General features: G+C 40.3%; 1 protein-coding gene across 1 annotated transcript in view; it reads left to right on the top strand.

Annotated features, from left to right (window-relative positions):
• Positions 1-26,579, top strand: part of LOC133559488 (sprouty-related, EVH1 domain-containing protein 2-like) — a 77,676-nt gene extending 51,097 nt beyond the window's left edge. Inside the window, exons 4-6 of the mRNA XM_061911305.1 lie at positions 3,657-3,721; positions 23,406-23,564; positions 23,743-26,579. Coding sequence (XP_061767289.1) covers positions 3,657-3,721; positions 23,406-23,564; positions 23,743-24,516 — 998 coding nt within the window. The 3' untranslated portion in view covers positions 24,517-26,579. The remainder of the gene's footprint in view (positions 1-3,656; positions 3,722-23,405; positions 23,565-23,742) is intronic.
• Positions 26,580-27,404: the final 825 nt, after the last annotated feature.

The following is a 27,404-nucleotide window of genomic DNA, read 5'->3' as shown; positions in this document are numbered from 1 at the left end:
TTACTCGACCCTAGTTCTGCGGTTGGTTTCCTTCAGTTAAGGCGTACAAATCAGTAATTTACCATCAATGGAAACAATGCTGAGCTAGTCTACTGAATGAAGTTGGGCCGTCAAATCTGTCTACAGCGACCACTCAAAAGAAACAGCCGAGGTGGCCACTCTTTGCAGGTTAGCAAAAGGGGTGGGAAAAATATTAATACATTTTTAAACGCTATGCAGTCAAACATCGATTTACAAATTGTATTGGTTCTTGAACAGGCTTCAAAATCGAAAAGTTTGTACAGTCAAGCAAATTTCCCCATAAGAAACAATGTAAATATGAATAACGCGTTCCAGCCTCATCAAAAACTCTTACCTTACCTTTTTCAGGTCAGGTTTGTACACTTTGAATGCAATAACATACTATACAGTACTGTGTAAATAAACATACCTAGAAGGTGTGAATTTAATTTCTTTATCAACAAGCTAAAACAATGACAAGCTAAGCTGTCCTGTATGCTCTGCCAACATGCGCACATGCACTGAAGTCCCTTTGGTGCCCTCACAAACGTTCAGAAGGCCGACAAATCTTTAACTTTAACAACCACATTGCCAGCCATCCATCCATTTTTCTCCCTCTTGTCCCTTTTGGGGTCGCGGGAGGTGCTGGAGCCCATCTCAGCTGCATTCGGGCGGAAGGCGTTGGTACAATAATAAACATTTAAAAACTTAAAATCCACTTACATTACATTTAACATCGTCAAAGGGGCGTTTGTGTGTGTGTGTTCTCTCGGAAGAGCTGAACGAAAGTTAGTCTTCTCCTACGCTGTGAAAGGAGTCCGCATTTTTGCATCTTTTTTCAGAAAAGTCCATTATTACAAATAAAAACTGGATGTAGTACAAAGCCTTCTTCCTCAATCTCGAGCACAAAATGGCTGCCATCGGGACACAAAGTGAATGAATGAAGAGTTTGTACACAGAAACGGTTCGAACACATGGGCATATTTTGTGCGATCTAAAATTTCGTAAACCGAAAAGTTTGCAATTAGGTTTGTAAATCGAGGTTCCACTGTAATATACAGTATTTTTTCAAATTTTTCAATAGCTAATCATTTGTGCAAGAAACGTGGTCTAATTTCTGTACAATTGCAATATACGGCTATGGACCATTTGAATTTCAATGTGGATTTTGTCCAATGAAATATTACTGTCATCTAAGGCAGTGTTTTTCAACCACTGTGCCTTGGCACACTAGTGTGCCGTGAGATACAGTCTGGTGTGCCGTGGGAAATTATCTAGTTTCACCTGGTTGGGTTAAAGATATTTTTTGCAAACCAGTAATTGTAGTCTGCAAATGATGTGTTGTTGTTGTGTGTCCGTTCTATCTAGAGCTCAGCAGAGTAACCATGTAATACTCTTCCATATCAGTAGGTGGCAGCCGGTATCTAATAGCTTTGTAGATGTCGGAAACAGCGGGAGGCAGTGTGGTGGTAAAAAGGTATCTAATGCTTAAACCAAAAATAAACAAAAAGGTCAGTGCCCCTAAGAAAAGGTATTGAAGCTTAGTGAAGGCTATGCAGAACGAAACTAAAACTGAACTGGCTACAAAGTACACAAAAACAGAATACTGGACGATAGCAAAGACTTACTGTGGAGCAACGACGGCGTCCACAATATAGATCCGAACATCACATGACAATCATCAATGATCCCACAAAGAAGCATAAAAACAACTGAAATATTCTTGATTGCTAAAACAAAGTAGATGCGGAAAATATCGCTCAAGGAAGACATGAAGCTGCGACAGGAAAACGAAAAGAGAAAAAGCAACCAAAATAGGAGCTCAAGACCAAAACTAAAACACCACACACAGGAAACTGCAAAAAAAACTCCAAATAAGTCACGGCGTGATGTGACAGGTGGTGACAGTACACCTACTTTGAGACAAGAGCTATATTAATGCGTGCTTGGTTATGGTTTGAATTCATATCCATCAATTGCGACAACGACTTTTTGCTGTCAACCGAGTTTCATTTTTTTATGATTTCTGCTACTAGTGTGCCACCGCATTTTTTCAATGCAAAAAGTGTGCCTTAGGTTAAAAAAAGGTTGAAAAACACTGGTCTAATGTACATATCAACACTTTGTATTTCACATTTTAAAGTCATCACTGAACTATGTTGAATTTCGCTATACTGTATCGTATCGTGAAGTCAATGCCACCTCTAGTTGGCAGGTTTTTGGGAGGGGTTTTTTCGGCCATCTTGATTTTTCGGCTAGTACACGTACTAGCCAAATTTTATTTTATCTAGCATGGGGTGCCCAATCATCTTGCCTTCTAGGGCCAAAGTGAAAATGTGCCAATGGGCCACAAACAAAACAAAGTGATTTTGAGTGAGTGCGGCGTTCGCCCCATTGAGAAATAAATAAGGCTCGAAAGGGCACATGATTTTGCATGCATTGTGGGGCCGCATGTCATGTTTGTTGGCCAAAGCTTTTGTTTACGTGACTGTACTGCACTCGCGGTGATATGAGAGAGCGTAACTAACTGGATTAAAAATGCCCATCCATCCATTTTCTATCGCTTGTCACTTACTGGGTGTGCTGCAGCCTATCTCAGCTGCATTGAATAGTACGAAAAAAAAATCAAGGGACTGTACTGAGAAACTGTACACTATTTCAAAGGCTCACTACCTAAAAAAAATTGTAAAATTGATATAATGTATCCTTATGAGTATGTCCGATGGACAAGAAATGTAATTAAGCTGCTGCCATTGTTGAAGCCAAAGTTGTCTATAGTTCCTCAACCGAGTCAGTTTTTATACCTGTGAAGAATTTTAAAATTCAAAGTGTGCTAAGACTCATTGTCTTCCGTTCAAATTGCGCCTAATCTATGACTTTTATCTCTTATGTGTCGGAGATGGAGTAATGGTGTCCATTTCATAAGCAGGTTACCCTTAAAAAAAACGAGCAATTATTACTTTAAAATACTTTGATCACTGCGCGAAAGCTTGGAAAATACTTATTTATTTTTGAGCGTACCCGTGACTAAAAATTGTGTACGTTGTTTGTACCCCGTCACTAGCTAAGCTAACAAACAGCCTACTAAATACTTTGTGTGAAAGAGAATAAAACATGCTTTGATTTGAAAGTCTAAAAATGCAGTGAACACACCAACACGTAGCAAGTGATGCCGTTAAAAGTGACGTTTGATCGTCTATTGCAGCCTTTGTTAGCTCACTAACCCAACTTCCTTATCTTTAATGCCAGAAATATATAAAAAAAAAATGTCACCAAATCGTTTTTTTTTTCCTGAAGCAATCATGACCACAATTGTGGCAGTTCATGATGCCGCATGTTCCCGCCATGTTTTCAATTGAACAAAATAACAAAACTTTTGAAAAAATGTCTTCCATTTAGATGTGTAAATAAGCCATTCAGAGGCCAGCAAAACCCACAATGCATTGCGTTTCCATGTAACACTTGCAAACCCTATAAAAAGAGTGGAGATAGAAACTAGGTAGCCTTGCACACATGACACCAATGAGCTTGAAATATGTCAATATGAATATGTATTTAATGTGGGATGCGAACCTTTGAAAAATTCCCTTCAAAACGCATGGTCTTGACATGTAGTTTTTTCTGAATTAATGAAACGTTTTCTTTTTTCCGCATAGGTTCGACCACATCCTCTACAGCACTGCAGAACGAAGGCGAGCTGGGCGACGACGACGTCTTCACGGTGAGCGTGCTACTGTCATCCAAGTGGAAGCTTCTGAACACATGAGTCGTTTGCACGCTCGCAGAGCTTACAACAGCACAAAAAAAAAAAAGTTTGAGGGCTTAAGCGGGAACCCTCCCCCACCGACCTCACTGCCTCCCCTGTAACCCGACACCAAGAGCAGCAGGCAGGGTCAAAAGGTTACTTCCTGTACCCTACCGCCCCCTTCTCTCCTGGCGACCCCCCCCTTCACCCGCCCCCTCCCTCCCTCCCCCGAGGCTTAAAAAGAGCAGCAACCAAACGAGCGGCTCGCAGCTGTTTCCCAGCTTAGTGCGGGGCCGCTGATTTACGAGAGGAAGTGCCTCGTGGTTCATCTTTTGACTCGGGCTGTCTGTGATGGCCAAGACTAATAGGTGCTCTGCTGGGAGTGTACCGCCACCGCAGAGATGCACACAAACACACGGAGAGGCGGAATGGGGGGGCTACAACGCTGTCACGGGCCTCTCACAAGCGTTTTCACATGCGCTAGAAAGGTAGGGATGTGCTTTCAAAGAAAGGTCCTCGATCTATCAATCAATAAGAAAAATAATGAACGGTGAGGGCTGGGCCGATAAAATTATATCAATATATACCGCGACAAACACGTAACAATATCAATAAAAATGTGTTCGATAAAACGTCTGACATATACAAATATTTGTGTTGTTGTTGTTGTTGGCCGGAAGAAACTAAAGAGAATAAAGAAGGTTTGGTTGCATGAACAAAATCAGTGTTTTTCAACCCCTGTACCGTGAGATATAGTCTGGCGTGCCGTGGGAGATTATGTAATTTCACCTAATTGGGTTTAAATGTTTTGCAAACCAGTAATTATAATCTGCAAATGTGCCATTGTTGGGTGTCTGTGCTGTCTAGAGATCGGCAGACTAGCCGTGTAATACTCTTCCATATCAGTAGGTGGCAGCAGGTAGCTAATTGCTTTGTCAGGAACATGGTTTGTCGTGATCACAATATGCAAATGAAAGCCAGACGCAGCATGCAGGTAAAAAGGAATCTAATGCTTAAACCAAAAATAAACAAAAGGCAAGTGCCGCTAAGAAAAGGCATTGAAGTTTTGGGATGGCTATGCAAAACGAAGCTAAAACTGAACTGGCAAGAAAGTAAACAAAAACAGAATGCTGGACGACAGCAAAGACTTACAGCGTGTGAAGCAGCAGACAGCGTCCGCACAGCACATCCGTACATGACATGAATTGATTAACGTGGACCCCGACTTAAACAAGTTGAAAAACTTATTCGGATGTTACCATTTAGTGGTCAATTGTACGGAATATGTACTGTACTGTGCAATCTACTAATAAAAGTATCAATCAATCAATCAACAACAAAATAGGAGTGCAAGACAGGAATGAAAATAAAAGACCCAGGAAAACACCAACAAACTCCAAATAAGACAGCACACCTACTTTGAGACAAGAGCTATAGTGATGCATGGTTGGTTATGGTTTGAATTCATATCCAACAATTGCAAGAACGACTTTATACTGTCAATATCGGTTGTTGAATTTCAGTTTTTAATGTTTTCTGCTGGTGGTGTGCCTCGAGATTTAGTTCAATAAAAAAAATGTGCCTTAGCTCAGAAAAGGTTGAAAAACACTGAACAGAGGCACTCGCGATGTTGGCAAAAGAGGAAGTGATCAGTGAGCAAAAAGAGGGAAACGCTGAACTGCCAATCGCAAAACACGGTCATTTTGGTTGCACTATCTTACTGTCTAGCTGTTGATTTTCTGAATGGAGTGTGAAGAGAAAGTAAAAATTACTCCGGCATAGAGCGAAGAAGTTGTGGATGAAATAGGAAAAGTCACCTCGGCAGAATGGCAGTTTTTCAGATTTTTTTTTTAAAGCGGACCGTAGTCCTTCGCCACGCTTATCTTTTCTTTTCAACCCTCGTTCGTTCCCTATTCGGATTTACGTAAACAACAGGTAGGAACTAAAGTGCAGGGCTGTATAAATAAAATATTTAAAAAATGGCTGCTTTAAAATAATAATTTGGTCCAATAATATTTAAATAAGAATTACTGCATAACATAAATCTATTTCCATACCTAAATAAGAATAACAGACCAAATTAAATGTTACACAGACCACTTAACTTCCTGGCAGTAAACATGTAAATATTTGTTGGCGGTAAAGCTCGGTTGGTAAAGTTGGTAGAGTGGCCGTGCCAGCAACTTGAGGGTTGCAGTTTCGATCCCCGCTTCCGCCATCCTAGTAACTGCCGTTATGTCCTTGGGCAAGACACTTTACCCATCTGCTCCCAGTGCCACCCACACTGGTTCAAATGTAACTTAGATATTGGGTTTCACTATGTAAAGCGCTTTGAGTCACTAGAGAAAAAGCGCTATATAAATATAATTCACTTCACTTGTTCACAGGTTTCTCTATGTTTACATTTTCACACTTTGCACTATTTTGTTACACCTTCTTAAGCATTTCTTACATATTCCTTATTTTTGCAACTTATTTTAAAGAGGTTATTGTTAGGTGTTTATTGTGATTTTAGAATTTTGTTTAAATTGATTGTTTTCCATGGCTGTGTGGATATTTCCTGTCCTTTCTGCCTTGATAGCTGAGGGGATTATCAGAACGTGGTTACGTTTGAACTAAAATTTGTATATTTCATATATTTTTCTACTGGTCCATATTTTCTATAGGTCATAAAAAATACCAATAATTATCAATAACAACCAATACAAAAACCTATACAGATACGGTGATACATCCATATCGCCCAGCGCTACATTCAGGGATTTTCATTATTGCTAGTAGCAACAAAAGAACATGATTCGTGCTTGTGGGTTTATCACTATAAAAAAAAAATGTGCTGAGAGGGAGGTTTTGAGTTAGACATTTTCATGTAAAAAACTAAGGAAAAGCAGCCGACACGCTTTAACTCCATTTCAAAAGGTTGAGGTTCAAAGGTACGCCTTCTCAATGTTCAAAAACACAACAAAATCTATAATGCTTCAATAAGTGACGGTAGTCCACTGACAGTCAGTTGATCCCGAGGCACCAAAGTTCCATCCATTCATCCATTTTCTATTGCGTGTCCCTCTCTGGGTCACGTAGGGGCTGTAGCCTATCCCAGCTGCATTCGGGCGGAAAGCAGAGTACACCCTGGACAAGTTGCCGCCTCAAAGTTGAGGGTTTCAAATGTGCGGATGCGTGAACAACGCCAGTCTGATTTTCAGCGCATTCAGTCGATCATAGCTGATCCGTTCAGTTTGCTTTAGAAGACGTTCGCCTCTCATTCGAATAGGCTTCATCAGTTCATGTTCACAGACTTAGATTGATCAGATCTAGCCTGGGGAACCTCACTCCGCTTAGTTTCCAGCAGGTTTTTAGTTGTTTTATATACATTTACATCATTATTTTTTTTAGTTTATGGGGTCCTGTATTAAACCGTCACCCTTTTCTTTGGTTTCATTTGGTTATCCGATTTAGTTTACAGAACTGATGGCATCCTCTCCTAGCTGCTGCAAAGTACAGCAGGATCTCGGCTTAAGAGTAGCCCAGCTTGCGAGTTTCATGGTTAATCGTTATGCCTTAAGTTGTGAGCAAAAGTTCAGGGTTACGAGCCTCCCCACCGCTAGTTGGCCCAGCGAAGGTCACAATGAACCCTGTAAGATCCGACCGAAACATCCAGACTTACTCGCTAGCATTAACTCATAGGTTAAAAAAAAAGACATAAATTTGTTTTTCTAACAAGGAGAAGGAATAATTTGAGTGTTAAGAACAGTGCTGAGAAAAAGAAGTGGATGATATTCATTGAATTAAAAAATAAATCCTCAAAAACATAACCAAGCGTTTAGCCACCTAACATGGTGAAGCAGTTGGAGCTTAGCACTGCTAGTCTGCACCATACTGAAGCAGACAGAGTCTATAACGCAAGCCAAGACGTTATAAAAATATCTACACGGCAGACATTTATCCATTATAATAAAGAGTAGCAGCTAGAAAGACATATCGTAGAAGTCTGCTCTGCAAGATAAATGCAGTACACTATTATTGCTGCTTCATAAAACTACTGTAGTTGCTTATAGTACATTCTATAGTTCTTTTTCATACTATATTTTTTCTTAAGTTATTTTCAAAAGGCATGTTAAACTTGGACTGTTTTGTGGAAGCAGAACACTGATTGAATAGATTTAAATTCAGTTCAATGGGCGACGCGGTTTCACTCTGAGTTTTTCAAGGTATGAGCTGTGTCACAGAACAAATGGTATCCTGGTATCCTGGGAACCACTGTAGTGGAGTCCATTTTGTCTTGTGGATATGGGCATTAAATCTTACAGATAGTGTAAGATGACATCCTTAATGATGCAAAATGCCGCCAAAAATTGTGGTCCGTATGGGCATCAGCGGTACTCAGTGGTAATACACTTTCCCACCACCAGTGGCAGTAATGACAATACCAAACAAACAGAAGTAGTCTATAGCTAAGTCATAGAAAAGTTTCTTAAGCGCTAAGATTATAACTAAAGTCGTGAAGTTGTTTTCTTTTTTTGCACTTTCATTTTATTGACAGTTTACTTAAGAAACAATGTTATTCATCAATTTAGTTTGAATTATTTATTTTATCACGGTGTTATTGTATGTAAATATTTTTTTATGAGTACCTTCTTTTGCAGTATATTTGATTAATATTTATTTTTTTAATCAGCCTCACCAAAGCCTTGATAGTATTTGTGATTAACACATGCTTTCATATCATTTGACAAGGTTTATCCTGTTAAACGATAAGTCGGTTAGATATAATTACTAAATATGATTAAAATCAAGAATAAGATTACTAGGGCTGTGAATCTTTGGGCACCAAACAATTAGATTTGATTCAGTTCTTGGGGGCAACGATTCAATTCAGAATTGATTCTCTATTCAAAACGATTCTCCATTCAAAATGTATGATTTTTTCATAACTTTGGATGACAGTTTTATAAATAACTACAATCCTCCATAAAATAGATAAACAGCTCTCATCAATTTGTATGTTATTTAAAAGAAAACTGGTTTTGTTTAACAAAATGCTTCCCAAAAATTTAATAAAGTCAAATACTAATAAGTCAACAAGAGAAGTATCCAAAACTTGTCTTTTGTCTAAAGTAAATCTGTACAGCAAGTATGGGCATTTACAAACCCCGTTTCCATATGAGTTGGGAAATTGTGTTGGATGTAAATAGAAACGGAATACAATGATTTGCAAATCCTTTTCAACCCATATTCAATTGAATGCACTACAAAGACAAGATATTTGATGTTCAAACTCATAAACTTAATTTTTTTAGTCTCAAATAATTAACTTAGAATTTTATGGCTGCAACATGTGCCAAAGTAGTTGGGAAAGGGCATGTTCACCACTGTGTTACATCACTTTTTCTTTTAACAACACTCAATAAACGTTTGGGAACTGAGAAAGCTAATTGTTCAAGCTTTGAAAGTGGAATTCTTTCCTATTTTTGTTTTATGTAGAGCTTCAGTCGTTCAACAGTCCGGGGTCTCCGCTGTCGTATTTTACGCTTCATAATGCGCCACACATTTTCGATGGGAGACAGGTCTGGACTGCAGGCGGGCCAGGAAAGTAACTGCACTCTTTTTTTACAAAGCCACGCTGCTGTAACACTTGTCTTGCTGAAATAAGCAGGGGCGTCCATGATAACGTTGCTTGGATGACAACATATGTTGCTCCAAAACCTGTATGGACCTTTCAGCATTAATGGTGCCTTCACAGATATGTAAGTTACCCATGCCTTGGGCACTAATACACCCTCATACCATCACAGATGCTGTCTTTTGAACTTTGCGCCTATAACAATCCGAATGGTTATTTTACTCTTTGTTCTGGAGGACACCACGTCCTGTTTCCAAATATAATTTTAAATGTGGACTCGTCAAACCACAGAACACCTTTCCACTTTGCATCAGTCCATCTTAGGTGAGCTTGGGTCCAGCCAAGCCGGTGGCATTTCAGGATATTGTTGATAAATGGGTTTGGCTTTGCATAGTAGAGTTTTAACTTGCACTTACAGATGTAGCAACCAACCGTAGTTACTGACAGTGGTTTTATGAAGTGTTCCTGAGCCCATGTGGTGATATCCTTTACACACTGATGTCTGATCTTTTATGCAGTACCGCCTGAGGGATCAAAAGCCCATAATATCATCGCTTACGTGCAGGGATTTCTCCAGATTCTCTGAACTTTTTGATGATCTTATGGACCGTAGATGGTAAAATCCCTAAATTCCTTGCAATAGCTCGTTGAGAAATGTTGTTCTAAAACTGTTTGACAATTTGCTTACAAAGTGGTGACCCTCGCCCCATCCTTGTTTTTGAATTACTTTTACTTTTATACCCAATCATGGCACCCAACTGTTCCCAATTAGCCTGCACACCTGTGGGATGTTCCATATAACTGTTTGATGAGCATTCCTCAACTTGATCCGTATTTATTGCTACCTTTCCCAACTTCTTTGTCACAAGTTGCTGGCATCAAATTGTAAAGTTAATGATTATATGCCCAAATTGTTTTGTATCAGTCTGAACATCAAATATGTTGTCTTTGTAGCATATTCAACTGAATATGGGTTGAAAATTATTTGCAAATCATTGTATTCCGTTTATATTTACATCTAACACAATTTCACAACTCATATGGAAACGGGGTTTGTACATTAACTATATGATTTCCTTGAGTGGCTGGACAGAACAGATTAAAAAAAAAATGTAATCGATTTTTGATATCTTGAATCGATGTAAAAATCGTAACATACAAAAAATTGTAACATACAAAAAAAAACAACAACACACACACAATCATGTGTGTTTCAAGGACTATGTCCCTTGCAGACTGTGTTATATATGTTGTGGGAACCAGCATTTTGGGAGCAGAAAGAAACAACCCTTTTTTGTGTGAGTGGGTGTGGCTGGGTGTTAATGGGGGAGGGAGGGGTTTTCTTTGGGGGGTGATGCACTGATGGAAAGTGTATTTTGTGTGTTTTTGTGTTGATTTAATTAAAAAAAAAAAAAAAAAAACAATCAATATTTTTTTGACACCCCTATGTTAATATTTGAGTGGGCTCTGGGCCCTTCTCTAGTGGAAACGTTTGGCCCTGAGGTCAAAAAAGTTAGCTGAGGGGTTCTTAACTCCTGACCTAAATGACCAGACAACTTTTATGTTAGGCGCCAAATAATCCAAAATTTCTTGTCTCGTCTCAAGTCTGCTGGTCCACTTTGTCCCATTTTCTGTGTCCTGTGTCCTTTTGTCCCACTGCCGGGTTCAACATAAGCGTGGCATACATGGTGCCGCTGTTCCTTTTAGCCCCTTGTTAATGACCTCCCCCAAAGTTAGCGGTGTGGCGGCAGGGCTCGCGCAAAATGTGAAAGCAGATTTACAGTCATGCGGGGGGCCGGGGGAGGTGGATGTTTTGCGAGAGGGGGAGGATGGACATACTTCCCTAAATTATTCCTCGTTGGACAAACCTAAACATAACCCAAGCCCTCCCTTCGGAACGTCTCCTCTCGCTGTCTCTATTTTGGCTCGCTCACAACGGGGAGGGAGGGAGGTGGAAGCTATTGGGGCAATCCTGGGCTCATCCCAGGAGGGCTTGTTAAAGTTTTTGTGTCGGAAAGTAACTTGAAAACGTCCAGCCTTGAGCACACATAGGGAAAATGTCCAAAAATATCACCTCTACCCTCATTTCCGATTCTTACTTGACTCCGACTCCTTGTGCAAAGTTGGAGCTGGCTGGAGTCTGATCCTGTTTCAAATTAGTCGCAGCCTTAGAGGCCAGTGTAAGCTTGGCTCCACCTCCTCCTCCTCATCCCAACTCCGGGTAATGTCTTCTCCAGGGGGGCGGAGCTTGCAGTAGAAGCTGTATGTTTTGTTATTTTTGGCTGACTGCTCCACGAGGGCTTAGTAAGAAAGCAAGGGGGAAATTCTCAGCGTGGCAGTATCCATGCGGGGAGCAGCCAGGATATAACGGGTATAGCTTCAGCAGACACGCATACAAACAAATCTGGGTCATATAAATCTGGCAAATAATCCATAGACTTGGTTTGAAGCCTCTCCATAGGCCGGATTGGAGGGATCTAAGCGCAAGAGGTCAACATGTGTGATCATGATTCGGAATAACTTCCTAGGGTGGATATAAAACAATAACAATAACTGATGCAAGTAAAACAATGTTTTAAAAACACGGACACTAAAATTATTTCTTACACACAATATGATGCCCCAGTCAAGCGAGAAAAGCGGATTGGCACCAAAATAAAGTTGTTTGCTTTAGTTTTTCTTTGTCAAAAGTAGAGCTGCACGATTTTGAAAAAAAAAAATAATAATTTCTCTCTCCAATATTGCAATTTGATTTGCAATTTCTATCATTTATATATAAAACTGCAAAAATATTGAGTAAGGGAAAACATGCTACTTTTAGACTGTTATCCAACATATCCTTGTCTCAAGGTACCTGCCACACAATAGCACAAATAGTTTACTTTAAAAACGTGGCTTTATGCAGACAGACTCAGAGCGTTTGTCTACAATCCCTGTTTCCATATGAGTTGGGAAATTGTGTTAGTTGTAAATATAAACGGAATATAATGATTTGCAAAAAATTTTCAACCCATATTCAGTTGAATAGTCTACAAAGACAACATATTTGATGTTCAAACTGATAAACCTTTTTTTTGTGCAAATAATCATTAACTTTAGAATTTGATGCCAGCAACACGTGACAAAGAAGTTGGGAAAGGTGGCAATAAATACTGATAAAGTTGAGGAATGCTCATCAAACACTTATTTGGAACATCCCACAGGTGTGCAGGTTAATTGGGAACAGTTGGGTGCCATGATTGGGTATAAAAACAGCTTCTGTGAAATGCTAAGTATTTCACAAACAAGGATGGAGTGAGGGTCATTAATTTGTAAGCAAATTGTTGAACAGTTTTATAAAAACATTTCTCAACGAGCTATTGCAAGGAATTTATGGATTTTACCATCTATGGTCCGTAAAATCATCAAAAGGTTAAGAGAATCTGGAGAAATCACTGCACGTAAGCGATGATATTACGGACCTTTGATCCATCACACGGTACTGCATCAAAAACCGACATCAGTGTGTAAAGGATATCACCACATGGGCTCAGGAAAACTTCATAAAACCACTGTCAGTTAGTACAGTTGGTTGCTACATCTGTAAGTGCAAGTTAAAACTCTGCTATGCAAAGCAAAACCCATTTATCAACAACACCAAGGAACGCCGCTGGCTTCGCTGAGCCCGAGCTCACCAAGATGGACTGATGCAAAGTGAAAAGCTGTTCTGTGGTCTGACAAGTCCACATTTCAAATTATATTTGGAAACAGAGGACGTGGTGTCCTCCAGAACAAAGAGGAAAATAACCATTCGGGTTGTTATAGGCGCAAAGTTCAAAAGCCAGCATCTGTGACGGTATGGGGGTGTATTAGTGCCCAAGGCATGGGTAACTTACACATCTGTGAAGGCACCATTAATCCTGAATGGTCCATACAGGTTTTGGAGCAACATATGTTGTCATCCAAGCAACGTTATCATGGACGCCCCTGCTTATTTCAGCAAGACAATGCCAAGCCACGTGTTACAACAGCGAGGCTTTGTAGTAAAAGAGTGCGGGTACTTTCCTGGCCCGCATGCAGTCCAGACCTGTCCCCCATCGAAAATGTGTGGCGCATTATAAAGCGTAAAATACAACAGTGGAGACCCCGGACTGTTCAACGACTGAAGCTCTACATAAAACAAGAATGGGAAAGAATTCCACTTTCAAAGATTCAACAATTAGCTTTCTCAGTTCCCAAACGTTTATTGAGTGTTGTTAAAAGAAAAGGTGATGTAACACAGTGGTGAACATGCCCTTTCCCAACTACTTTGGCACATGTTGCAGCCATAAAATTCTAAGTTAATTATTATTTGCAACAAAAAAAGTTAAGTTTATGAGTTTGAACATCAAATATCTTGTCTTTGTAGTGCATTCAATTGAATATGGATTGAAAAGGATTTGCAAATCATTGTATTCCGTTTATATTTACATCTAACACAATTTCCCAACTCTTATGGAAACGGGGTTTGTACATCATGCTCTTAAACTGAAGAAATTATCAATAAAAACTATAAAGTGTTAATAATGTAATGTAATCATAATAAATATTAATGCAAGTAACTATTTAAAAGGAAATCAACTTGTATTTCTCATTACTGTTTAATTGTTAAGAATTCTACTGTAATTGGAAGGTAAATATCTTTATCCTAATAAATAAACAAAAATTAAAACGGACTCTCTTTGTAAGCAAACATTTAACAAATAAATATTGAACATTTAAAAATGCATTTTTTTCACAGTTAGAAAAACGAGGTCGGACGTTGTCTTTTTGTTTGTTGCCATCATGGCATTTATGCTTGTTTGTCCGTGTTGATGGGCTCATATTGTCCATCTGAATTGAAGTTGAAATATTACCACACCACGTCTTTTGACTTTGTAATCATATTTGTTCCTCCTAATTTTTGTCGCTTTACGGAAATTCCTTACTAGCGAGTCGAATAGGTTTATAGCCTCACGATTGCGCGGGGATAGACAGAGCTTCTACTTGCTCACTGCGGTAAAAGCCGCTGGCTCGTAAAGTTTAAAGCTAATGTTCAGCCACCCGGCCGCTTTTGTCAGTTAGTTCGCACAGGCTATGGGGAGAGAAAGTTTCACGCTGAGGAGTTGCTAAAAATTTGACACGTGAGAGCAGCAGAGAGGAGCTGTCGCTAGCTGCTGTGCTAAATCGCCAACAGAACTGTACAACACAAACACATGAGATTATTGATAAAGTCGCTACAAGGAGAGATACAGTGGGGAAAAAAAGTATTTAGTCAGCCACCGACTGTGCAAGATCTCCCACTTAAAAGGATGACAGAGACCTGTAATTTTCATCATAGGTACACTTCAACTGTGAGAGACAGAATGTGAAAAGAAATCCAGGAATTCACATTGTAAGAATTTTAAAGAATTTATTTGTAAATTATGGTGGAATATAAGTATTTGGTCAACCATTCAAAGCTCTCACTGATGGAAGGAGGTTTTGGCTCAAAATCTCACCATACATGGCCCCATTCAGTGTTTCCTTAACACGGATCAATCGTCCTGTCCCCTTAGCAGAAAAACAGCCCCAAAGCATGATGTTTCCACCCCCATTCTTCACAGTAGGTATGGTGTTCTTGGGATGCAACTCAGTATTCTTCTTCCTCCAAACACGACGAGTTGAGTTTATACCAAAATAGATACATGGATGATACAGCAGAGGATTGGGAGAATGTCATGTGGTCAGATGAAACCAAAATAGAACTTTTTGGTATAAACTCAACTCGTCGTGTTTGGAGGAAGAAAAATACCGAGTTGCGTCCCAAGAACACCATAACTACTGTGAAGCATGGGGGTGGAAACATCATGCTTTGGGGCTGTTTTTCTGCTAAGTGGACAGGACGATTGATCCGTGTTAATGAAAGAATGAATGGGGCCATGTATTGTGAGATTTTGAGACAAAACCTCCTTCCATCAGTGAGAGCTTTCAATGGTTGACCAAATACTTATTTTCCACCATAATTTACAAATAAATTCTTTAAAATTCCTACAATGTGAATTGCTGGATTTTTTTTTCACATTCTGTCTCTCACAGTTAAAGTGTACCTATGATGAAAATTACAGACCTCTGTCATCATTTTAAGTGGGAGAACTTGCACAATCGGTGGCTGACTAAATACGTTTTTGCCCCACTGTATAGGTTGTCAAGCAAATTGGTGCATGTGTAAATAAAACTGCAGTCATTCACCAATAACCAAATGCAGTCGCTGGCCAAAGCGTTGCATCACTCAGGAGTCAAAAAGTCGGCAGTGGAGCCACCATATATATATGTATGTATATACACAGTGTGTATATATACAGTATATATATATATATATATATATATATATATATATTAGGGCAACGATTAAAATTTTTAATCGAAGTTAATCCCACTATTTCTCAGATTAATCGCGATTAACTGCATTGTATACGCAAAGCCCAATAATGAATTCAAAAGTAGTGTGTAATGCACCTTTATTGGAATATTCTCCCACATGAACAAAAGCGCCAAAACATTTGTTGTGCAAACACAATTTAAATCAGTCCTTGTTAAACAGTAGCAGTTAAATAGCATATTTTATGAAAATCAACTCAAAAAATGTAAATACAAACATTTAAGCTTATTGCCACTGCCAGGGTATTTAAATTATCCTGTTTGTTATGGAAAATAAATATAATCTACATACAAATCTCTGAGCCACAATCATAACATCTGACCAGGTTTTTTCTGAGGTAACAGCAGAAACATTTTTTTATCAGGGATCTTATGTTTAAAAAACTTATATTATAGGTAGTGGGCTGTTTTAGGGAATTTTTGATCAAATTATCCGTAGTAGCAATATTAATAATGTTGTGTTTATTCTGCGTAGTGCACTTAAAATAATTATGACCATATCTAGGAATTGATATGATGGGAATTTTCCGATTGTTTGCTTGGTGCTTTGATAAACTGAACGCATATACATGGTACTATTTGTGATGTTATGAGCCAGGGAAAAAAAGAACTACCCTACCCAGCATGCAACAGGAGTGACGAGTATGCGCGGTAGCCCGGTATAGGTTGTGTCGCCATGACGGCATCTTGTATGTTGTGATATGCACGCTCTGAAAGCAAACGTTAAGAACTCAGCCAACACTCCTCGTCTGCATTATTCATAAATAGACAGACAACACATATACTCCGCTGCTTCACAGGCCGCTGGATGTAGCCGGCAAAGTATTCCCATGCTAGCTAGCCGGTCTAGCAAGCACGCGTCATTCAGTCCAAAACGGCCCGATCTATCCACATTCAGAATTGTCTGGCGGTCGTAAGTGATCCCGGAGTGACCACACTGTAAGCCAGCTATGAAATTTGCAGAATTGTCCGGTATTTTTGCCAAATGTTCTATCTTTACCAAGAGCCCCTCCACGCCGAAGTACATCCGGGAGATGCCATCTTGTTAAGAAAAGGTGTTAACGAAATAAAAGCATGTAGACAACATACGCAAATGTGCGATAAAATAATTGTCGACGTTAATAGATTGATGAGTTAACGCGTAATTAACGCATTAATTTGCCCACCCCTAATATATATATATATATATATATATAAAAGTTTGTGTTGAGTCGTTGTGCTTCACAGAAGCCTACGTAAACACGCACGGGGCGGGGTTGAGCGAAATAGAATGCCCTGTGCTTCGCCCACCAGGTGCAGAGAACCGCAAACGGCCATAAGAAAGGCACATCCAAATATACTGGTATAGCGGTATTGTCTCAAATATATATCTCTTTCTAAATTATACTGGTATTAAAGGAGAAATATGTAATAATTTCATGTCAAGTCATCATAAATGGCCCTGATATGTCAAAAGGCATTAATCAGTCATGTTCTTTTTGAGTTCCTCTAACTGATAACAGTGGTTAGCCGGGATATTTTAATTTCAAAATTAGATTTACAGCTCCACAATCTTGTTTTCAATATCGATGTCCCGCCCTCTACCGTTTGACCAATTAGAAAGTCGGTGAGTGTGTCACATCCAGGTTGCCAGTTATGCACCACCCTTTTCGTCTGGTAAAGTCACTAAACATGTCAGACCTTAGTAAATGTAAAAGGCGTCGTTACGATTCTCAACTTATTCGAGATAAAGCCAGGAACAAAATGAGGATTTGTATCGGGATGCCTTTGAAAGAAGGAGACGATGGAAGACGGAGAAGATTTTTGCATCTGGAGCCAAACTTTCTCATTTCCTCTTTGAGAGGTAAATCAGGCTTCTACGTTTTCTTATTACTTGTAATAAATGGAAATGGACATTTCATGTGTAAAAGTACCGTATTTTCCGCACTATAAGGCGCACCGGATTATAAAGCGCACCTTCAATGAATGGCCTATTTTAAAACTTTGTTCATATATAAGGCGCACCGCATTATACGGTGCATAAAATAGACGCTACAGTAGAGGCTGGGGTTACGTTATGCATCCATTAGATGGAGCTGCACTAAAGGGAATGTCAACAAAACAGTCAGATAGATCAGTCGAGCTTTATTAATAGATTACAAACCAGCGTTCTGACAACTCCGTTCACTCCCAAAATGAATAAACAGCTGTTTTATTATTTTCCCAGAGGTAAAGTCATTGACATGGTATTTCGTTTATCTTTTAACAACAGCAAGGTATAACATGTAGTGCAACATTTATATGACATAGTGGAGGGGAACTATTCCTCGATTCAATAAACACGTACAAAACAGTCTGATACTGTTACGGTAAATCAAACGTTTGTGCACTCACAATATATTACCACTCGAAATAGTGCAAAGCAATAACAATATAACAATAACTCAACGTTGCTCAAATGTTAATGTCACACAACAAACACACAAAATAAACATGTAAAGCTCACTTTATTAAAGTTATTCCTCATTCATGAATCCCTCGAATTCTTCTTCTTCAGTGTCTGAATTAAACATGCCACAACAGGTCTTGCAACTACGGTAAGCAGCCGCCGACTTCATTTTCCCCCGTAGAAGAAGAAGCGCTCGGTGCATGCTGGGATATACGACTGCGCCAGGCGTGCCTTTTTAATTTCTGTTTCTTTGTTTATGTAAAGACCCCAAAATGGCTCCTGCTGAGAGACATGATTTCATGAAGGCAGGAATTGTCACTGAACTGCTAGACAACAGCAGCGACACGGACTCCATTAATGACGTCTTCTACGAGACGGAGCCGGCTCCGTCTCGTAGAAAACGTCATACACCCCAGCATCCACCGCACGCTTCTTCAACTACGGGGGAAAATGAAATCGGCGGCTGCTTACCGTAGTTGCGAGACCTCTTGTGGCATGTTTAATTCGGACACTGAAGAAGAAGAATTCGAGGGATTCGTGGATGAGGAATAACTTAATAAACTGAGCGTTACATATTTATTTTGTGTGTTGTGTTGTGTGACATTAACGTTTGAGCAACGTTGAGTTATTGATATATTGTTATTGCTTTGCACTATTTTGAGACGTCATTAATGTCGCTGCTGTTGTCTAGCAGTTCAGTGAAAATTCCTGCCTTCCTGAAATCATGTCTCTCAATAGGAGCCATTTTGGGGTCTTTACATAAACACACAAATGGAAATGAAAACGGCACACCTGACGCAGTCCTATATCCCAGCATGCACCGCGCGCTTGTTCTCCTACGGGGGAAAATGAAGTCAGCGGCTGCTTACCGTAGTTGCGAGACCTGTTGTGGCTGAATATTGGTCCATATATAAAGGCGCACCGGATGAATATTGGTCCATATATAAGGCGCACCGGATTATAAGGCGCACTGTCAGCTTTTGAGAAAATGTTAGGTTTTTAGGTGCGCCTTATAGTGCGGAAGATACGGTATATTGTCCAATACAGTCTATGATCTTTTCTAACAAAGTTAGTAGGTTTGAGTAACAAATGCTTGGTGCGATGGCGCTCCTAGTGTACTGCTTAACATGCTAGCCTGGTCAATGACACATCGACATATAGGCTAACGGGGGAAATATATGCCTGTTAGCCTGTATTTCCATGTGTATGTGAACGGACGGCAAAATATATTTTCAACAAATAAAACCTTTGTAGGTATGGGTAGTGTCAGTGCCTATTTTGTTCTCAATATGCATTAGCACGGCTGTTTTGATTGATTGATTGATACTTTTATTAGTAGATTGCACAGTACAGTACATATTCCGTACAATTGACCACTAAATGGTAACACCCGAATAAGTTTTTCAACTTGTTTAAGTCGGGGTCCACGTTAATCAATTCATGGCAATGTGAAACGTATGGAGACAGCCAAATCACATGGTAAAATAATTCCTCATTTGTGGAGCCTATAGGCAAACCTTGGTAAAATGTCTCCTCTTTAGTTTCGGGCGTACATTAGGCAGCTAAGCATGCTCTACTTATTTTCACCAGTACAACCATTGCTGGCGTTGGTTGTAGTTTGTTTTAGTCTTTGTTTTCTGATAGTACTGACAATAACCATCTGATTGCCATTTGTTGTGATATTGTTTGCAGGCATGACATACTTCTTCCTGAAAATAGCCCAAGTTCTGTGTAAAATGTGTTTGTTAGAGATTTCTTATTGACAAAACGCTTGTCTATTCAGCTATTATGGGCCCAGCACCTCAACCAACAGTAAAATGCAATGGAAGTTAGAAATTCCTTGCAGTAGTCCACTTGATTGAGCTGGATTTGACTGCGTATCTGGCAACCTCAGTCAGGGAGAGAAGGAGGGGACTACAAAATTGTGACCGTGATTGTAGTACCATTTCTGGCCACATTATTACATATGGCACCTTTAACTATAATAGCGGTATGCCGCCAAGCCATGCCTCACTCTCAATTAAAAATATTCAATCATGCTTGTTTTTACAGTGAAGTTGTGTTTGGCTTCAAAGTCTTGCTCAATAACATACGTACAGTAGAAGCGGTTTCAAGAAGTTTCCAGAAAATGTCGGGATGAACCATGTTGAATCTGAGAAAAGCTGGCCTGACCTTGAATCTTGGTTTCCGTGCTTTTGTTTACTTCTGATGTCTAACTATTAACCAAGTTTTGTTTTGAAAAAACATCTTGGCGTCATTCCCAGAACCAAAGCTGGACTTGAAACACTTTTTGACGGTGTATGTACAGGACTGTGCACCAGTCTTAGACGGCCAAGGGACACTTTGGAAGTGTTGTAAGTCAGACACAACCTGCTACTTTATTTTCCTACTTTAATAAGTCAACAAATGGTCCTACAAAGACATCTAAATGTAATCCTGCCAAACCAAACAAAACCCACAAACATGTGCCTATCAGCTGGACACTGCGAGGCCCCTCTATAATGAGAGCGAAGGCTGACCTCCAGTGTGGCTGTCTGAAATCGATCTGACTGAGGGATCCGTGGCCAGACTGTGTGTGGTGTCTGGCCAAGATTTTACTTGGAGTGGCGCCCTGAGAGTCTTAAAGCGGAAAGGGGACAGGATACGGGTGGCGTGTGCGCACAAGGTGCAACAAGCTTCAGTGGTAAATGTACAAGAAAAACAAGGAAAGTGAATTTAACTTGTCAACGTGTCAACGCATAAGGCGCTGTTCAGATAAATGTAGAAGGTCCACTACTATTTCTCATTATGAAAATTTGTATGTCTAGAGTTTTTGTTGACACGAGTGGAGGGATATATACCGATTACTGTTAGTTTTTGGTACCGGTTCCTAATTGGGTCGGTCCAGCAAGACCGTTAGGATTCTTAACTGATAATACTGCTATCTGTATTTTTTTTAATCTAACTGACCATTGTAATTATTGTAATTTTAAATTTTTTTTTTATTTTTTTTTTTTTAATCCTGTAAAGCGTCTTTGAGTGCTCAGAAAAGCGCTATACCAAATAAAATGTATTATCATTATTATTATTATTATTATTATTATTATTATTAAGACACGCTGTCACATTCAGTTCAGTGCTGCTGCTACAAACAAAAAAGACATGGGTAGATGATGATCAGCTTGGAATGATCATAAATAAGGAAGCAACACCACACTAAAGTTTATAAAAAAAATATTTTCACTTCAAAAGTCCCTTAAAGTCACACATGCTTAAGAGTTAGAGTCCCTTTAAAATGAACACGCTTTACTTAACTGACGCTACCACGCTTCATTAACCCATCCAGTAATCCACACGCCTATATTAATCTACTCAAAACAGTCAAACATAATTATGATAATCACTGGGTCTTTTTATTTATACAATATACACGACACAGACACAAACATCAGTAGCTATCAACACTCAATATGGCTTCCGGTTTGTCAATTACGTCCATGTGCAAACATAAACACAAATAACATATTGTTGATACACAATGCACACCCACCTACCATGCTAATTGTTTGTATTGATTTAAATTATAGATTTGATATAGCATGTAAAATGTTTGTTCTCTGCATTTACTTTATTTATTACTTAATTATGACTATTTTAAATATTATTGTAAGTACAAATGTTAGAAAATGGATGATGGATATACTGAGTGTGATTGTAATCAATAGAAACTATGTGTGGTAATTACAAAATAATGACATAACTGTATTGCACCTTGCACTGCACACATAGTTGACATCCTAAAGACTTAAAAAAAACAGCTGTTGACGAAAGACTTCCCTGCTGTGAGAGGTTACATGATGTTGGTTAACAACCTCTTGTGCTAATCATTTTTTATTTATTTTTTACATCTTTATTTACACAGGTTACATATAGTACTGATAAGGGTACCAATTAATACCGGTATCAATAAGGATTATCAATATTGGTATCAGTATTTATAAAATCCTAACAATATACATCCCTTCCGGAGTGTACTAATTGATTACTCAGCAGGTTTCCTGGTGTGTGAGTGACAGTTGCAGCTTGTTTTTACAAAGGTGTGTCCCGATACAACTTCTGATATGATACTTATATTGGGGCCTTGAATTTTGTCTGATATTGATCTGATACGATATCATTACAAAGCACACAGACTTGTATTATTTTGTAGAGTGGACCCTTAGAAAAGGCTTGATCAAGTGAAATTACACAAAGAACAATAAAATCAGTATTGGACCTATGCTGTTTTTTTGGCACATTAAAACACTGGAGAGAATCAATAATTTTTCCCACCTCTATCCTTCCAACTACACTCACTGGTCGTTTTTCAGCTCCTCTTGATCAGCATCCGCACTCAAATTTAACCTAGCGGTGACGTCAGTGATTAAATATTCTCATTAAATGAAATAAACACATTTCCCAAATGCAGTGCATATTCATTCACAATTTGATTATTTTGAGAGGAAAACAATGCAATGCCTCTTTTAAAAGGTGTATGTGATTGTTCAACTGCATCCGAATGTTTTTTTGCCTCTACTGACTCAGTATTAGGTCATGACCTGCTGGTTGAGGGCCCCTGCCCTAGGGAATTTCCTCCAGAGCTTCTAGCATGAAATCAATTCTCAGAGAATGTGGTGTTAGCAAATGCTAATCCTTGCCAAAGCCTTTGTGAAGTAAATCAGTTTTTTGCTGTTTTAAAAAGCTTTACTCTTTAATCGGATGTGTTTTTCTACTGCTCTGACTCCGTCGCTCCTCCACCAGGCTGAAAAGAAGCTTTGTCAGATGAACAAAGCAGTGTGGACAGAGGTGTAACAGTACCAGAGACTGTAAAGGATTCTAAAAACTCCCTAATCCCTTTGACTGTATAGCCATGGTAACCATTTTGTCCAGAAACACGCTCGATACGGTGGAATTTCCCCAAGTGATTTTAGACACGATGGTTTCTTCGGTCCTTAAAGTTCGAGGGCAGATGCGGCTCAACTTTGCACCCACTCCAATTCAGGAAGCAAACATTTGAAAAACAAAGCTCTCCTTTCCTGTTTTTCTCCAATCAGAGTGGAGCCAGTGTTTCCTGTTTTTGTTTGTCCAAGAGAGGTGTCCCCTCCTAGTGACCGTTTGTTGTGTCCTATGACAACGCGGCTCTGAGAAGCATCCTGTATTTTTTTTGTCGTCCCTAGAACGCCACCGACAGCTCATCGAACTCCTCCCAGAAGCTGGAGAGCTGCCTGCAGCCGCTCGAGTCTTCTCCTCTTCCGCAGAGACACAGGTGCATGCTGGGATATCGTCACAACCTCCATGACACCTATCGGCTTTCAGACCACTACTTATTGGACCAGGTCTGTATGGTCATGTTGGAGAGTGAAGTGAAGTGAATTATATTTATATAGCGCTTTTCTCTAGTGACTCAAAGCGCTTTACATAGTGAAACCCAATATCTAAGTTACATTTTAAACCAGAGTTCCGCTAGCAGTTTGTTGTCCAGTTGTGTTAACGTTGTACTCTGTTGTCCTCCAGCCTCTGTCTCGACTACCCCATGTTACCTTCCAAGAGGATGAGGAAATCGTCCGCATCAACCCACGGGAGCGTATCTGGGAGCGAGCCACCGATCGACTGCACGTGCGGCCATCAGATCGCTCCTGGCTCACAGGCTACGAGGACTACCGACACGCCACGGTGCGTGACAAGTTCATCCAAATGGAAGATTCTGAATTCTATGTCCATTTTGCCAAAACGGAGACGCAGAAGCACGACTACACCTATCCCCTGGCGCCAGCCCTGTCGCCCTCAGACTCTGACCCAGCCTTAGGACCCTTTCCCAGTAAGAGCCACGGCGGGTCGTATCGCCAAGGCTTCTCTGTGGTCTCCACCCAGCCTCGTTCCTTTCTGCCAAGCTCCTCTCCGTCCACCAATGGCGGGAAGGGACGCAAGGAGGATGGACTGGAGCGTGCTCAGTGCGAGCATTGCGGCGAAGGCTTTTACATCTCCGAAAACAGGAGGGGCCGGTGCCAGGATGCTCCGGACCCCGTGCGGGGCTGCATCCAGCGGGTCAGCTGCATGTGGCTGGCAGACACCATGCTATACCACTGCATGTCCGACCCGGAAGGGGACTACTCGGACCCCTGCTCCTGTGACGGGGGTGAGGGTGGCAGATTGGGCACCCGCTGGTTAGCCCTGCTGGGCTTATCCCTGGTGGCTCCCTGCCTCTGCCTTTACCCGCCCCTTCACGCTTGCCATCGGGCGGGGCTGGCTTGCGGCTGTTGCGGAGGCCGACACAAGTCCCTGAGCTGAGCCTCCCGGTTCAGAAACCCTTCAGAGGAAATGGAAAAACCATAACCCAACGCAAGCACAGTCAAGGACTTGAGGAGGACAAAAACGGAGGGACTGCAGCTCTCTCTGCCGATAAGCCAAAAAATGTAAAAAAAAAAACGGTCTGTGCATTTTCTAAGCACGGCCTGGGAAGATAAGCTCCCCCTAATGGCAGACGGATCTCTCGTCTTTCTACGTGGCAATTTCAGTGCTCCGTTTTTGGCGAGACAAGAGAGAGCACTCAGGGGGCCTTTTTTTCATTTGTTTTATAGCCGACCTATATGTATCACATATGCAGGTACTTTATACTTTGTACACTGACTTGGTATCAAAGAACTTGAATTATTTTCTCCTGGTTCTAGTCTTTATGTTCCTATTTTAGTATCATGTCACACTTTCAATGAAGACACTACACCTCTGCATGCGTGGGTGAATGGATGAGTGGAGTGAAGTTCACGTATGAGTCCTCCTAATCAAACATCCCAAAAATGTTACTTTTCAAATCTATTTATTTAACAACAGAGAAAAGATGCTGGTTTGTGGTTCAGTCACTAACAAACGAGACGGTGCCTCCATGCTCTTTTCCGGCGACTATTCCAATCGGTGCCTCAAATCACCAAAATCTGGAACTCTTGCCATTCTTTGAATTCCTTTCCACCAGTTTGTGTCACTGTTAGCAGCGCTGCCGGTCTTGCCTTAACCACCCAGAGCGTGAGACGCCCCAAATGAAGATTTACGTCATGGAATTCATACCAAGCGCGGTTACATCTAAAAGCAATCGGCCGCATAAACTCGGTTTGAACTCTCCCGTTAAATACAAGCTCTCAGTAAGACTTACCTGCGACGTACAATCGGCTCCTGTGTGCAAAGCCAGCGGTCATACCAGTGGAGCAGCTAACAGGAATCCAAACAAACTGAATTTTCACGCTTTTGGAGGTCCGGACGGCCCAACAGTCACCAGAGAACCATCCTTTTGTTGTGCAATGCTTAAATCATTTTTGCTTGGTTTTCTGTGCCTAAAAATACAGACTATTTTCTATAGATGTTCTCATTCATCCAGGTCATTGAATTCAATCGATCACAACTGTACCTTTCGGTTTGTCTTAAAAGACGTTTCGCTTCTCATCCAGAGGCGAAAGGTCTTCTAAGACAAACCGAACAGTCCAGTTGCGATTGATTGAATGCCCTGAGAATAAAAGCTACTGCACGCACGGTTGATCTCACTCTTCGTTACTTTTAAGAACAGGACATTTCACAGCAAAGTCAACAATTAAGCCCTTAATTACCTACCGATCCTAATCTGAATTTAAAAAAACCCAGCTAAGCGATGCTAGCTTTGCGTTATGCTAGGCCCTAAAACAAATATTTCACTCATTCGATTTAACACCAGATTGGTTTAATAAAGTCAAAGTACTGAAAACTGTTTGATCTGTGACTGATTTTTTTTTCTAAAAAGGCGAGATATTTATAGCATCCCGTTTCGAAAAGGACAAGGGTGTTTTTTTCCGAATAAACAGCTGAAGTCCGGGAAACAAACCTCCCAATGTGATTGTTGTGCCAAGGAAATGTCACTTACTGTAGTCAAAATCCAGAATGCCTGAGGATGTCCTTTTTCCTTCTGTGGTCGCGTCCGTCTCACGCATCCTGTCCTGTGCCCCACTTTGTGTATGTCCTTGACAAGTGCGTGTATGTGTGTGTGTTTACACCACATCCCGTTCCCCGTCTCCTGATCCTGCATCCACTGTGTCTGTGGGGACAAAATGAAGATGGCGTTACATCCAGTTGATTCCTGCGCTTCAGCGGTGTCGACTATCAGCGAGAAAGACAATCAGATTGGAAAGTGTGTTTGTGGGTTTTGGGGATTTTTTTGCTTCCGGTGTTTGTGTGTCCTTTCAGAGCCAATTTACAAGTGCCTGAACGCATCCTCTCTATCTCTGTTGTGTATTTAAGTTGACAAATTCCGACAAAAAAAAAAAAAGACTCCTTGTAATGAATTAGGCCCATTTTTTACGCTTCGTATTTTTACCGCTGTAAAAAAAAAATAAGAGCAAAAATTATATTATATATATCAAGTGTATGTTGTACATTTTTATTTCTATATTTTTTAATAACTGTTTCTAACACATACGATGGATGTAGCTCTTGCTTTTGAGAAGGAACAGGAACTTTGTAGATAGCGAGTGGTGGGCAGAGGGAGGGTGGGGGGTTGTCTGTGAGAAAACTGAAGTGAAATGTGTGTCTTTGCCTTCCGTCTCCAATAAAAGAGAGAAAACATTGAAAGCACACGCCAGTCTGTTGATTGTCACCACCAAGCTACACTTCCTCTCACACGTTTACGACCAAATGTGGAAAAATGTTTCATGGGTGCCGCTTTGTGCTGAAACAGGAAAGAAAAAGAAATGACCAAAAACACTTATTTGCTAGTACTTTTTTTAGGAACTAAAAGGTTCCCATGATTCACAACCATTTTGTATAGACTCCATGACCCAAAATGGAAGCCAGTAAAATAACTTTTGCTGCTTCCGCTTTTGGAACCACAAGAGTTTTTTTATTGCTTAGATCCTGCTTCAGCATTTTCAGCATTGCATATTCTGCAATACTCTACCAATGGCGAGCTGAACTACACCAAATAATTAGTTCAAAAGAAATCTATCACTGATGCTAATTATCTGTGTTAAAATTCATAGCTATCCACCCATCCATTTTGTACCACTTATTCCTTTTGGGGTCGCGGGGGGCGCTGGTGCCTATCTCAGCTATTATCGGGCGGTAGGCGGGGTACACCGTGGACAAGTCGCCACCTCACCGCAGGGCCAACACAGATAGGCGGACAACATTCACACTCACATTCACACACTAGGGACCATTTA

This window comes from Nerophis ophidion, linkage group LG09 (assembly GCF_033978795.1).
Source record: "Nerophis ophidion isolate RoL-2023_Sa linkage group LG09, RoL_Noph_v1.0, whole genome shotgun sequence".
Lineage (NCBI taxonomy): Eukaryota > Metazoa > Chordata > Actinopteri > Syngnathiformes > Syngnathidae > Nerophis > Nerophis ophidion.
The sequence above is the reverse complement of the archived record's forward strand: the minus strand, read 5'-3'. Positions and strand labels throughout refer to the sequence as shown.